The sequence below is a fragment of the Brienomyrus brachyistius genome, unplaced genomic scaffold, assembly GCF_023856365.1.
Source record: "Brienomyrus brachyistius isolate T26 unplaced genomic scaffold, BBRACH_0.4 scaffold40, whole genome shotgun sequence".
Classification (NCBI taxonomy): Eukaryota; Metazoa; Chordata; class Actinopteri; order Osteoglossiformes; family Mormyridae; genus Brienomyrus; species Brienomyrus brachyistius.
In genome coordinates, this window is record NW_026042315.1 from 2,311,113 (window position 1) to 2,327,013 (window position 15,901).

The following is a 15,901-nucleotide window of genomic DNA, read 5'->3' on the forward strand; positions in this document are numbered from 1 at the left end:
TATCTGTGTCTGTGTGTCAACATATGTCTATTTAGTTATGTCACTCAAATGTATGATTAGTATTGACATTTCCGTAGACTACTATGTTGTAATAAAACTGCATGGTCCTCTGGGAATTGGGCAATAGAACGGAATTGTAAAGTATCAATAAGAAACACTATTAATGAAGTAGCCGCCCTAACCTTTTACTTTGTATGGAGTGTGCATACAAAACACAAATAATGCAGTTGTACTGTTATGTATATAATTTAAAAGGTATACTTGCCAGCAAAAGATTGAGTTAATAAAATTAAACGAAAAGTATTAAGACCCCTTGTCATTAATAGTATTATATACTTCTTAATTTTACAATGACTTTTTTTTCTCTCATATATTTAAGTTTTTGAAATTGATAATCTGGAAAACTGCTGCCTGGGATCCACTATCCATTCTTGACTCTTGGAATAGGAATTGAAGTCGAATCAAACAGCCTTACAGCACCCTCTTGTGACATGCAGTAATATGAATGAAGTGTCCCGTTTTAAGAGGCAGACGTTGAGGCCGAATTTTAGTTGGTCACAAATGTATTTTTCTTCTGCAGCTAGAAGCGTCGTCTGAGCCAGATTTTAACTGGCATGTCGGTGTGGGATTCTTGTAGTAGAAGTTATGTGAATTGCGGTACTCTGAAATTAAGTGATATGTGTATTAGAATCGTGAAGTGTCATCTTCCTTTTGTTTTAGGTTCGCCCCGGGCATTTTTATGAACTGTATTGTAATATCAGACAGTGTGTCATGAATTTCTGAAGGGATGTTATATATGACCATTTCTTGGATACGTCTCTTGTACAGTAGTTGCAGTTTGTCAGGCCTAATGTGACATGGTGAACAAGTCCTGTGATTAAAGCATGTCTGCTGCTTAAAACATTGTGTTGTATGCTGAAGGTTTCTTGCCGGTACACGTTGAATTACCGTTCCATTAGAATATTCAAGTGTTATTTTTAAAATCATTTAATGAAATAGGTATTTATCTCATCATTGATGACTGTGGTCCACCTGTGTGACAAGTAACCTGTCCCGGACAGAGGTTTCTTCAAGGCCTGTTGTAGGAACCCCATGGTGTAGCATTATGAGAAAGTATACAGGGAGTAGTACAAATGAGCAGTCGCCCTGCCCCTCTTTTACTCATTTTGGATGCTTAAATTACTAAATTGTGTCTTTAATGCTAATCTGTATGATTCTATGGTCTGAGTGAGTCTCCAGTACTACATGAATGGTAAACCTAAAAACTCTACTTCTCTTAGCTTAATAATATTTTCTTTATTGAGTTGAATTAGTTTGTGTCTAATTTTCATTTTATTGATTTTCTGCACGGGGGCGGCATGGTGGTGCAGTGGTTAGCACTGTTGCCTCACACCTTTGATACCCGGGTTCGAGTCTCCGCCTGGGTCACATGTGTGCAGAGTTTGCATGTTCTCCCCATGTCGTCGTGGGGTTTCCTCCGGGTACTCCGGTTTCCCCCCACGGTCCAAAAACATGCTGAGGCTAATTGGAGTTGCTAAATTGCCCGTAGGTGTGCATGTGTGAGTGAATGGTGTGTGAGTGTGCCCTGCGATGGGCTGGCCCCCCATCCTGGGTTGTTCCCTGCCTCGTGCCCATTGCTTCCGGGATAGGCTCCGGACCCCCCGCGACCCAATAGGATAAGCGGTTTGGAAAATGGATGGATGGATGGATCACACGCCTACCATAGTCACTATACTACTCAGAACGCCTGGCAGCCACCAAATCAAACATAGGAAAAGGTCCGGATTTATAGCATTAGAATGTGGTAGAGACTAATATCCATAACGTACCATCCTAGAACACACTGTGCTCTAAAATTTAAGCCCAATTAAAATCTGAATATTAAATGAGGAAAATAATTTGATTTGTTCTTGTATCCCATCCATTATATCTGCTTTGGGGAAAATGCACTCCTGTAGCCACTAGGGGAGCTCTCACCTCTTCTGGGCCCAGCTAAATAATTATGTTACGCATTCTAACAAGCTTTATTATCTGTGTCAGTAAGCCCTGCTTTTACAGTAACACTCCTGCTGAGAGGCTAATTTGATTACCAGTCTTGCCCTTGTCATTAGGAACACATGAGAATTTGCGCAGTGCTGTGGATTCTCACTGGTTTTCCCCAAGACTGGTACGATACATTTTATTCAGTTTCATACCACAGGTGATTGCAAAAGGGATCAATTGGTTTACTTTTATACTGGTGCGAGGAAACTATTATTATGATGGTGGGTTATCAAACACAGTAGCTGGCTACCTCAGACATAAGACGCCCATTATGTACCTGTGTGTCACCTATATGGGCTTGGAATCTGTATATCAATTGAAATAATTATTCATAGCCCAGATAGCATCATGTTATTGTTTCAGCGTTGAAGTATAGTTAAATGCATTGAATTATGGTCAGTGTTAAATTATCAGCATTGAAACTGAATTGATTTTTGGTCAGATTTTCAATATTGAAAAATTAATGGTGGCGAAACCTTGATATAAAGCGACTTTTTCAACATTGAAAATAAGATGCTGAGTTAACATCAATATTATTGAAAATAAAAATGGAAAAATGAATCTATGGGGGGCAGCATGATGGTGCAGTGGTTAGCACTGTTGCCTCACACCTCTGGGACCCGGGTTTGAGTCTCTGCCTGGGTCACGTGTGTGGAGTTTGCATGTTTTCCCCATGTCGTTGTGGGGTTTCCTCCAGGTACTCTGGTTTCCCCCCACAGTCCAAAAACACGCTGAGGCTAATTGGACTTGCTAAATTGCCCGTAGGTGTGTGTGTGAGAGTGACTGGTGTGTGAGTAACTGGTGTGTGAGTGTGCCCTGCGATGGGCTGGCCCCCCATCCTGGGTTGTTCCCTGCCTCGTGCCCATTGCTTCCGGGATAGGCTCCGGGCGACCCGATAGGATAAGTGGTTTGGAAAATGGATGGATAAAACAATAAATTAAAAGAACATGACATATAAGGACAGATATTAGAAGTGACAAACTGCCAGTCCCATCAGACTGCCATCGCCCTGCGGCCCAGGGTGCTCCGGTGACAGGAGCACTTATGTTCCACCATGCTGTTCGTTATGGACACACTGTGGGCAGCACAGGGATTCAGATCGGCCAGGCCGTTCCTCCCAATCACACCCTTCCAGGTTTCACTGTCGCTACGCACATCAGCGTTTATGTCGCCCAGCAGGACGATGCAGTCCCCACGGGGGGCACCTCCCAGCCCCCCTTCTCAGGTCTCCAAGCAGGCCAGGTTCTCTGAGCTGGTGTTCGGTGCATACGCATAAACAGTCAGACCCCGTCCCCCAACTCGAAGGAGAAGGGAGGTAACCCTCTCGCTCACTGGGGTAAACTCCAACGTTCTAGCACTGAATTTGGGGGGGGGGGGCTATTAGCTTATTTCACAGAGGTCACCATTTTCAAAATGAAAACAAGGCTGAGGTGGGATTAATTCCACAAAATTCGTTGATGCTAGTGTGCCATATTGTTGTGAACCAGGATGTACATCTTATCAAAGACGAGAATGTGATCAAGGTTTGTCTTTCCCTTGATTTCCTTGTAACCGGGACACTTAGAAGCTCAGTTCAAAGTTAGAAAACACACTTTTGCAGAATCATGGATTTACAGTAGTGAGGATGTATCATATAACCAAGCTGCCTCCTGCTATAATTCCTCACAGTGGGGCTGAAGATTTTTATTTTCTATGTGAAAACCCATGATCCATTGGAGGTGAAGTACCTGACTCTGCTTGGACCTAAAATATATTCATACCCCTTTGATTAACTCTGTAATGTACCATATATGTTTAGTAATATGTATCCAGCGTTTTCAGCCTCTCTCAGGATAATAGTGCTTGTGCTTGTTGTCTCAGAAAATTGTAAATTCAGAAAATAAATCAAGCTTGTTAATGACTAACGTTAGTCATTCACGCTGCAAACAATATTTTGATATTTGCTGATTAGCTAGTACATTAACACTTAGGCTACGCCTGTCAAAATCGTTAACTTACCTTTAATATCAGTAATGTTACCCTCTATTCAGTTGCTGTATCCTTTTAACAGAACTGCTCTTGATATTCAACATCCATCCTCAGCCCATTTTTCAGCATCGTTTATGGTAAAATGTGGCACCAGCTCAAAGTTTACGGTCCAAGCCGTTGTTATGTGACTGTACTTCCAGGCTTCCACTTGGGGTGACTCCCTCCTCTGCCTCGCTTTCCATTCAAAATGGCGGCCGTGTGAAATCAGCACATAAGTAGACCCACACCTGCCCAGCGCCTCTCACCAGGGGCAAGTCAAGAGTGGAATAGAGGGGAGTCCAGCGCCTCTCACCAGGGGCAAGTCAAGAGTGGAATAGAGGGGAGTCCAGCCCCTCTCAAGCCCAACATGTGCATATATTTAGTCGGTATCTCTCTACCTCCCCAACCAGCTCAGGTTCCTTTCCCACCAGAGAGGTTACATTCCATGTTCCTAGAACCAGAACTGGTAGCCGATGATCGGTCCGCCTAGGCCCCTGCATACACTGCCACCTCATCCACACTGCACCCAACCCCCACAACTCGCCCCGCAGATCTGACACGGTTCCCTGGTAACCAGCCGACACCTGCCACACTGCTCCATAATGTCAGGCCAGCGTCCACCTCTCTGTCCCCTGATGCCTGGCCAGCACCCACCTCAATGTCCCCAGACGTCCAGCCGGCGCCGACCTCATCTCCTGACGGCCTGCTGGTGCCCACTTTCTATCCTGACGTCCCATGGGCACATGCCACCAGCCCAGAGAAGATGGATCCAGAGGATGTCCTGCTGGACTGCCCTGGGTCCTGCTACGTGGTCCCTCCTTCATCCCAGACTCCGGTTACTCTGGTCCCAGTTTCTTGGGTGGTCACCAGTATCAACAGGAGTCCAAGAAAGCGGCAGGCAGAATGTCTGTCTCCCAGAGAGGGTTTGCCAGTCTCTGCTCTTGCCCTGTATGTGCCTTGTCATCTTCCTGTTCCTGTCCTGTTGTCTCCTTGCTGCCCTACTGCTCTGCGGTTCTCTCATCACCTCCCAACCCCTCACGTCCTCCAGCCCTGCTGGCCCTCCCAGACCCTCTGGTCCTGTGATTCGGCGGAGTTCAGCCTCACCTGGAAAGGACCCTAGGAGGGTCCCCAGCCCCGAGTCTTTGCCTGTCTTCCCTGGATGCCCCATCTCTCCTTGTCTTGTGCATCCTGTGCCCCTGTTCTTGTTGACCCTCCACCTATCCATCCTGTTTTGGGGTCTGACAGGACTGCTGTACCTGTGGCTCCTAGCTTTTCCTTTATCCGCTCCATGTCCTTAGTGATGTCCTGCAACTGCTCTTATGTCTGGTGTTGCTGTCTGTCTAGTGTTCTGTCTAGTCTTGTCTGGTCTTGTCCTGTCTACCATCTGTTCTGTCGTCCCCTGTCTAGTCCAGAGTCCAGTCTGGTTCCATCCCTGTTGTCTAACCCCTTTGGACTTCATGGCCGGAGCGCATGCTTTTGGTGGGTTGGGGCGAGGGGGTACTGTCACATTAAGCAATGCCATTTTTATCCACTATGCTTGTCCATTTATGTGTCAACGCATGTTCTGACCATCCATGCTCTCTGCCTCCCCACATTTCCAGGTGCTACCCGGGGGGGGCACCATCTCAGCTGGAGTCCAGGTTCTGTCCCATGGAGGGGTGACACTGCGAATTGGACCTGCTAACTGTGTCATCCTGGGTGCAGCCTTGAGTGTCACCCTACACAGGCCAGCGTGGAGAACAGGCTTATTGACAGACTTTAATCACACCTCACACCTGGCCTTTAGCAAGCAGCTCCACTCTTTTCTGTTCTCAGTAATATTAGTCTGCCGGGGGGGTTGGGCAGCCAGTTGTCCATGGACCCCCAGAGGTCTTTTTTTTCTCCTTACTTGGGGTTTTTTGGTTCCTCTCCTCCGTTGTCATCTGGCTTTCTTTATTTAATATCTTTCTTTCCTTTTTCCCGTTGTGTATTACTGTCTTTAATGATGTTGTAATGTATGACTACACATCTATGTAAAGTGCCTTGGGACGACTCTGTGAGGCACTATATAAAAATGTAATTAAATGTCCCGCCTCCTCCCTGACGTGGCTCTAACAGGCCATGTTTGCTGCTTGTTGGTCTCACGTCTCGTTCCAGCCCTCGTGTTAAACACTCCCAGCTGTCTCCAGTCTCTTCCATCATTAGTCCTCCATTTAAGTGCTTCCTGGTCCTGTGTTCCCCAGTTCGATCACTGATGTTGTGCCTTATGTGTTGCCGGTTCCATAGCCTCCCATCCTGATCCCAGTAAGTCCCTGTTTGTTGTCTGAGAAACACCTGCTGCACGAGTCTTTCACCCCGGTGACCACGACACCAACCACCAGTGATGTCTGTGGAGCCCAGAAATACCAGCCTAGCTGCACTAGTGCCCAGGCAGCACCTTGACAGCGGCATGTTTGCATTGTTGTATTTGCCTCACTTGTTCACCACTTTCAGCAACAGTATCTGCTATGTACTAGAACTGTAATCATATGTGAGTGAGTCTGTCTGCTTTGAAGGAGCAGAGATCACACCTCCTTACTGTAGGTACAGGGCACAGAAACGGGTAAATCCTGTAAGGTAACATTCTTACAGTCAGCATAGATTCCAACACAGTTCTGGAATATGAAGTTCATAGTCAGTCATAATTTTGTAGCATTAAAATATAAATTTTACATAAATCCTAACAGTATGTGTGATTGTGGGGGGGTGTGGGGTCTCGGGGTGTAACCTCTGTCTCTTGGCTTGTTTCCTGTCCCTACTGCTGTACGTGTGAAGTCTGCATGTTCTTCCAATGTGGGCTTTCTCCTCCTACTTTGGAGAACATGAAACTGCGATCAGCCGATTGGAATCTCTAAGCTGCCCTTAGTGTGCGTCTGTATGTGTGAGTTTGTGCTCTGCTATAAACTAGTACCCTGTCCATTGTGTCCCCCGCCCTGTGCCACCTGGGACAGGCTCCAGGCTCCCCACCCCCCCGTACAGGATAAGCAGTAATGCAGGACGGCTCCACACTGTTCCAAAGAAATGGCGCTACAGCTCCCTTCAGGACTTCAGACCAGCTGCTCTCACTTCACACCTCCAGGCTTGTGGGTGTGGTTCCCAGTCCTGGTTCTGCATGTACAGCTTGCATGTTCTCCCCGTGTTCCTGTGGGTTTCCTCAGGTTTCCTCATGCTGTCCACGATCATGCAGTTTGGTGAATTAGTGTCTCTTGATTGTCCTCAGCATGTGAGTGAGTGTTTGCCCTGTGATGGACTGGCATCCCATCCAGGGTGTCTCTGCCTTGTGCCCTGTGCTTCCTGTGATGTGTGTGTCCCATAACCCTGTATTGCAATTATTGGAATTTGTTGGATACTTTTTTGATATATGATCTTTCTGTTCCTGGGGATGGCTGAAGCTGGTCCATTAACTTTTGGCTTAAATATAAGAGTAGTATTCAATTTTCATTATTAGAGTATGGAATTATTTTGGATGATTAAAATGATCACTCTGAACTTGACTGTCCTTCCTAACATAAATACACTCCCTGCACAAACACACAGAAAGAAAAGGAAGAGATGACATATATTTTCATGAATATTGTATATAGAATAATGTAAAAAAAACAAATCTGTGCATTGACAGCACTTGTCAAAGCTTGTTCTGTCTAATCCTGACACAGTCTGTCTATAACTGCACATCCCTGCATGTTTCACCTGAAACCACATGATCCCAAACGTGATTCTAAACCGACACAGAAATTCATTCTCAGTAGATCTGCTCTCTTATACCTTTATACCTAATTTCTATCTACTGCACAAAATCAAAGAGTAGGATTATAGTTTGTTTACAGAAAAACAATGTCAGTAACTGTTATTCTCATAAAAGATAAATAAATGTTCGCTTTGGGTACAGTTTGTATAATGTACTATTTTGTTCATAAACTGCAGCTCCACTGTTTGCCCAGTCTGCTCTTCTCAGTCTGGTCTCAGTCCAAAACCGCACCTGCTGCAGTCTGAGAAGCAGGAAGTTCCTCCCACTGTCACACACAGACGACTGTGAGAGAAAACGAGACTGAATCCTATCAGTGTTCGTGGTAAAATGGCAGAAGCCAGAGTTGCAGTGGATGTAATTGAGTTAAGTTGTGCAATCTGTCTAGATCTACTAAAGGATCCAGTAACTATTCCCTGTGGACATAGTTACTGTATGAGCTGCATTAAGAGCTGCTGGGATCAGGAAGATCATGCTGGAGTTTACAGCTGCCCCCAGTGCAGACAGACCTTCATACCCAGACCTGTTCTGGGCAGAAACACCATGCTGGCTGAAGTGGTGGAGGAACTGAAGAAGACTGGACTACAAGCAGCTGCTCCTGCTGACCAGTATGCTGGACCTGGAGATGTGGAGTGTGACGTCTGTACTGGGAGAAGAAGTCCTGCCTGGTGTGTCTGGCCTCCTACTGTGAAACTGACCTGCAGCTTCACAACAAACTCCACCATGCAAAACAGCACAAGCTCATTGATGCCATCGGCCATCTGAAAAACAAGGTCTGTTCCCACCATGACAAACCGCTGGAGGTCTACTGCCGTACCCACCAGCAGTGTATCTGTTATCTCTGTACGATGGATGAACACAGAGGCCATGATACAGTCTCAGCTGCTACAGGAAGGGCGGAGATACAGGTCAGGCTAATTTAAAAGAATTTCCCCTTTCTATCTAAAACAATTTCCCCAAAGGGATCAGTGAAAGTATCAATTATTGTTATTATCTAAAAGTTAATTTTAAATAAATGGATTTTGTCTTAACACTTGTTCGTGTAATTGCTACGAAACACTCAGATCAAGTCTGGTTCGGTAAAGTTGTCATGACCTACTTGTCCGGTCTTACTAGCGGGGTTACTAGCTTGTCGGATTTAAGGTAGTCTGGGCAAAATGTAAGTAAACGAATATGAAGTCCATTTAAACTGTGGTACCTTACATCCGACAAGTTACCCCGAAAAGCCAGTAACCCTTCATAGTACAGAAGAATTCACTAGAGCCACAGTACAGTAAGGCCGTGCCCGCCGAAGATGTTTGTACGGGACGCCATGACACTCAAAATAAAATAAATAAGTATATCAAAAAATATAAATAAAATGATAAATATTTCAATAATGTATCCTTTTATTTTTAAATAATTTCATAAAATTTCATAAATTTCATAAAATTATATTTCATAATAACACTTGTCTTCTATGTATAATTTTTAAATTTGACAATTTATTGTTTCGTAATAATGTTGCGATTTTCATTAGACAATTATTATTATAAAATATTATTTTCACAATAAAGTTTAACTTTTCACATTATCGCCATGCATTTCTATACTGCATCAGGAGGTGTTTTGCAGGATTGGCACTGCAGCCACCGGATAAAACTCACACTGTTCCACTGGGACTGGTGTGGTGCTGAGGTGTCACCCACTGCACGGCTGCACTCAGGTTCTCATCCCTGAGGTGGTTCGTCGTGTGGTGGGTGCGGTAAGGCACTGTACTCAGTGTGTGCTCCTTACCTCCGTACCTTACCTTACCTTACCTACATCAACACAGTACAAATGTACATGTTAAAAAAGGTCTTTCGGTACTAAGATGTACGTAGATTAATACTTTTCTATTCAAGGTTAAAGGGTTCAACCTTTAAAGCATTGTGTTGGTTGCCATAGGATAATATTTTGGCTTTCAGTGATAACCAGTGAAGCTCAAAATTTATGAAAATATTAACAAAGAGGTTCATTGTTTTGTCTGATATGCTGAATTATGTCTGACTTGGAACAAATGAAGTAAAAGTAGTCAGGGCTGGAGTGGGACTGAATATCTAACCAGGAATTCAAGCCCCCGGACAGCCCAATATAAAACGATATAAACAATTACACTGTTATTATATGTTTTTATTCACACATCCATTTGCTAGGCTACTGAACACAAACATCCCCTTTGTCCTCTCATCATCTTTGGCCCTAGTGTGTTCTTCCTTTTCCCCACATGGCTGCATTTGGCTCAATGGGATGAGTGTGTGACACAGAGGCTGGGACCAGCTGGTTATGGGTTTGAGACAGGTCAGGAACCAACCTCACCTCTTTCATTTAATTATTGCTTTTCTATTCTTCCCAGTGTTTGTTAGTTCTATGTTCTGCTTGTGAAGCTTGTGCCTTGTTTTATTATGTTCCACATGTTTCTGTACTTTCTAAGTATTGAATTCCTTGTGTGTGTTTCTTACTTTCAGTGTTTGTGGGAGTTTTCCTAGTCTTGTGTTCATTAATATAAGTTACTGCACTTGTTGCCTGTTTTCCCTGCACTTTTGTTATTGGTTAATTGTCTCACATCTGTCTTTGTTAGTTCGCTACAGCAGCCTGAGCATTAGATTGGCTACAGAAACCGGCAATGCAGGTTGTGTGTCTGACACAGACAATCACATTTTGTGCAGCGTCAGTGTGAGCCATCGGACTTTATTCTGTATTCGCCACTCCTCCATCAGGCTGCCTCAACTGCAGCCATGTTTTCTGCAGAATGAGACTTTGGGAATTTTCCTGCTCCCAATAATAAGGTCGACAGCTCAGTCTTATCATTTATAAAATGGCATTTGACTACTAAATAAGCTTCCATATGTATGAATGTCCACTTGTCAGATGTTAGTCTTACTGCTTTGGCCTTTCTCACCTCTTCCTTTGTTTCTCTTTTTCTATCTTAAATGTTTCTGTCACTAAACCCTTTCATGTTTGCCTGGATGGGAGAATGTAGGTTGGATCCAGGATCCCCACAACCTCCCTAAATCCTGCGTTATCCACTATGGTGAAGGGTTGTGCATATTGACCAAAGCCTCATCAATCATTTGTTTCTTGGTCTCTATACTGGGAAAATTATACAGATTATTGGGTAATACCCTCACCAAAATCTGATATTATGTATTCATACAATTAAACTGAACCTTGGACACAATAATGACTAATAATAATAATAATTATTATTATTAAATTATTATGATGATTAAAACTTACGCTGCAGTGTGTGTGTACGCCGAAATATGTGCTGTACAACAGGTTTGAAACCGGTAATGAGGATTGTGCCACATTTTCAGTTTCCAAAGCAGTCACATGGTTGAGTGCAGAATGAAGCTTCAGATGACCATGGTCACGTGTTCAGGGTGGAACGAAGGAAACTGAAGCTGTGCTTCAGAATGTAGTGAATCGCTTTTTTATTATCAAGCTTAACATCACTAGCTGCCCCATTCCCTCTGTTAGTCTACGTGTCATTTTCTTAGCTACTTTTTCCCTGGTGAGTTTTGACCCCTTATTGTTCCTTTATTGCGTGTCTTTCCAGTTTGGTTCAGTCTCCTTAATTCCCTTTGTCTTGGAGCTTTTAAGTGGATCCTCACCTTGTTTCCCTGCCTGCACCAGGCTGCGCCCCAACATGCACATTAAATATATGATATGTTCAAATTCTGAAGAATCTTTAATGAATCCCATTTTACACATTTTCCTTTCTGAATTTGCGTGGAACATCAGTGATGCAGACTTTGACACAGTTTACATATGAATGGGTCACAACAGTCCAATATTAAACCAACTTCCCAGCGGATTCAGAGTTTTTAGGGTTGCAGGAGAAAAGATACATTATTGTTGTTCACAGTGCAGTTTCTACACAGTGGCCCATTATCAACTGACATGCGATCTGACATCAATCTAATAGGACGTCAGTTGAGTAGCCGGTCCTGCAGTGCAGCCCAGGACACATTCGCCTTCACATTGCTATAAGAATGTGGCCATATGCAGCCCAGACCACCTCCCAATGTGGTTTGAGTGATCGGATCTCAATGTATCTTCAATGCGTCCTGGGTAATTAGCGCTGTCCACTTGTGATTGGATCACCCAGGACGCATGTTAATACCAGGTGGAAACAGGACCAAAGGGTCTATGTCCATTGAATCCTACCTACAGTCAATAAATCATTAATGAACATCCATCCATATATCCATCCATCCATCCATCTATCATCCATCCATCCATCCATCCATCCATCTCCTATCCGGTAATCCAGGTCAGGGTCAGGGGGAGTGCCTGGAGCCTTTCCCAGGCAACATAGGGCCCAAGGATGGGGTCCACCCTGGGCAGGATGATTGATGAATGTGATCTCAGCTAATGAAACAAACTTGTTTTGTCGTCTTGTTTCCTATCTGTAGAAACAAATGGGTGAAAAACAGAGGGAATTTCAGCAGAGAATTCAGATGAGAGAGAAGGAACTGCAGGAGCTGAGAGAGGCTGTGGCCTCATTCACAGTGAGTATGAACCTGAGGAGAAGATAACAGCTGGCTTGTGATCATATTGTATCTTCTTTCAGATTCAACAGATTGCAGATTTACAGACTTGTGCGGATTAATCAAATTAATGCTGCTGTGGGTTATTCTGGGTCAGTGGGATAAAGTTGCTAGATTACAGAGTTTAACCAAGTGTTGCAGCAGTAGTAGCTTATTTATTTAAAAAAATACCATAAATGCCTATTTGAGAAAAATGCAACTTTTCACAACCCAGCGTAATGCAAATAACCACTAAAAAAGTCACCTATTAAACTGAGACCTAATGGTGACAACCAACCTGCCCCATACAGCCACCAGTCTCTGCCAAATCCCTGCAGCTGACAGTGTATGAGCTTAATGAGCGATCATTTCCAATCAGTGCTGGCTGGGTTTCAGTACCTGAGGCGTCCAGCATGGTGATGCTCCAAACCTCAGCCCTGTGCTGTTTTTATACCTCCTGTCAGCTCACATCTCTATTGTACAATGAGGCTCTCTGGAGTCTCAAAAGGGGCCAATTGTAATTTACTGTCCTCTGCTCCCTGTGTCACCAACAGAGCTCAGCACAGTCAGCAGTGGAGGACAGCGAGAGGATCTTCACTGAGATGATCAGCTCCATTGAGAGAAGACGCTCTGAGGTGACAAAGCTGATCAGAGATCAGGAGAAGGCTGCAGTGAGTCAGGCTGAAGGAGACATGGACAGACAGAAGCAGGAGATTGATGAACTGAAGAGGAGACACTCTGAGCTGGAGCAGCTTTCACACACAGAAGATCACATCCATTTCCTCCAGGTAACAGAACAGCTACTTTGGCAATAAGAAAACCAGAGTATTCAAATGGATGCATATTGTCATTTGTATTTCAGCTAGTCTGTCATTGGTCAGATGTTAATGGTTCTGTTAATTAGATTGCAATACACATTTGTATTGATGAAGCTGTTTAATCAGACTGTGTGTCTGTAGAGGCGCCAGGCTCTTCCTGTCACTCCTGAAGCTGGATTTGGACCCAGAATCTCTGTCAGTCCCAGATCTGATTTTGGGAATTTGAGGAAGGCGGTTTCTGAGCTGAAAGATCAACTGGAGAATTTTTGCAGAATGAAAATGGCAGAGATCCATCACCAGGTTAATACATTTCTAGTCTGTTCATGTTAATATAGACCAGGGCTGGCCAATCTTACCCAGAAAGGGCTGCTTTTGCTGGATTACTAATTAGAGGACTGATTGGCTGAAGGGTCTCACACCTGGGGTTGAACAGCTGACCTAAAGGTTACCCCAAAGACCTGCGTACACACTGGACTTTGCGGGTAGAATTGCCCCCCCGATGTGTTCCATGCAGAGAGAGTATGCAGTACAGTCAGCCTCACATTTGTGTGACCAAGTCAGTTTGTTTACAATAAGTTTAAATCTTTGTGATAACTGGTGAAAGAGCTTCACATTCTACTGGCTGCAAAACCCAGATCACATGAAACATGTTTCTTCTACATTATAGAAACCAAAAATCTGTATTATGTGTAACTTACCATGATTTGCAGTTTGTTAAAATGCCTGTTATTGTCCCTCATAATGATAATACCCCACTGCTGTTATCTCCACAGTGAGTGAAGTCCATCTCCCACAAGTAAATTCCTTTTACTCACATCCCTGTTTCTCTCTGTCTCCTTCTAGTTACCAAAGACACCGTCCTACCGGTATTAGTGCCCAGGACCAGAGCAGAATTCTTACACTGTGAGTCTGTTCACACACACACTTCTCTCTCCCTGTATGAGGTGGAGTGTGTTTTATTGTGTTTCGTTTTCTGCTGCCAGTGGAGCTTCTCTTTCTCTCTCCCGCTGCCTCCTGGTCTTTCACATTTACATGAGCTTTTTATCTCAGTGGACTTTAAATCCAGTTGCTAAGTAAGGCAAGTTTATTCAGGGTGCTTTTCCACTGCACCAGGTTCGGTACTTTTGGTTCTTTCCCTTTTCCATTAACTTCCGGTCAAGTACCAGTACCAGAAGTTCCAGTACCAAAAGCATCATTGCAGCTGGGGTACTTTTTCGGTACTTTGGAACTTTGGTGTGGGACTTACAAACACGTTCATTGTCAATTTAAAAAACAATTTTAAAAAGTCTAAAAGCCCAAAACACAAATAAACAGTTAACTAAAAAGAAGTGAGATTGTAGAGGCAGCGTATGACTAAACTCCTGCTAATTTAATTTATTGAAACAAAGCAGCAACAAAAACGTTTTAATCCCTGATTATAATGAACTGACAGTGTAGCAGACCTCAGGTCTTCAGGAAGCTTGTTCCATAGACAGGGAGCATAGAGACTAAAAGCTGCTTCAGCCTGCTTGGTCTTCATTCTGGGACACTGAGTAAAGTTTCAGGGGTCTGGATGCTTCACAAGGTTCAAGGAAGTTAGTGCCATTTAGTGCCTTGTAACAAGTAATAATATTTAAACCAATCCTGTGATGCTCAGGAAGCCAGTGCAGTGATTAAGGAGCTGTGTGATATGCTCCACTTCCTTGGTGTAAGTGAGGACTCTGGTGGCAGCATCCTGGATGAGCTGCAGCTGTCTGACTGATTTATTACCAAGACCTGCAAAGACACCATTTCAATAGTCTAGCCTGCTGGAAATAAACACATGAACAAGCTTTTCCGTATCTGGTTTAGAGAGAAATCCTTCTCTCTCTCTCTTATTGGGCTGGTTTCAGCTTCCGTTGGGTGGATCTTAAGCAGACCTTGGGCTGGACCTGGGAACACTGTACTGATGCCTCATTTCCACCAACATGGAGCCGGTGCTGGGCTGGTTGTCACTTGATGCCTTTTCAGAACCTGCCTGTGTTTCCACCAGTTTAAAAAATTCACATAAGTGACAGTGAAAGTAAAGGTTCATATGTATTCCGTTTTGTGGGATTTGTTCTTTTCTGTTCCAGAATAAGTTTTTATAAGCTGCCAACTGTCCTTTTAATGATCACGCTATTAAAGATGCCAATAACTGAACTTTGCAATCTGCCTCATAATCTGCGGCATGGTTTTCATTTACAATGCAAAGTTACTCTGATAATAAGCTGGCTAGTTGTTTTACTGCTGCCACCGGAAATATTAGACAAAACTATATTGGTTATTGACTGAATTATCCAGCTATGCGGACGGTTTGGACACGATGGCCCCTCCCACTTGCACTGATGTTATGAGAACTTTTTTTTTATTTTTTGTGGTGGCCTGTAGCCTTGTGCCTTTGACTGAATCACAGCCATGATATACCGGAGTATCTTCTTATATGTTATTGCTTAATTATACTGCACTCATAAAGCATTCTAAACACAGCTATAAATATTTATAAAAAAGCATAACACATTATATCCACCATTATAACGCTTTATGAATGCTTTATGACACACTCATCTATAAGGCACTATAGATACCTTCATAATGCAATACAAAGCATCCTTAATGCTTATACCGATCATTATAATGCATTATGAAGGTATTTATAGTGCACTAAAGAAGAGAGCTTCAAACATCATTCATTATGCATAATAAGCATGCCTATAATG

General features: G+C 43.6%; 2 protein-coding genes across 3 annotated transcripts in view; both read left to right on the forward strand.

The window, feature by feature from the left end:
* Positions 1–15,901, forward strand: part of LOC125722597 (uncharacterized) — a 426,618-nt gene that overhangs the window by 56,927 nt on the left and 353,790 nt on the right. The window lies entirely within an intron of this gene.
* LOC125722616 (E3 ubiquitin-protein ligase TRIM47-like) lies at positions 8,354–14,197 on the forward strand (the record flags this gene model as incomplete). The annotated part of the gene is given in 6 exon segments (XM_048998806.1): positions 8,354–8,465; positions 8,468–8,721; positions 12,253–12,348; positions 12,921–13,154; positions 13,326–13,484; positions 14,028–14,197. Coding segments are annotated over 6 exon segments (885 nt in total), but the record flags the coding sequence as incomplete, so codon positions are not given.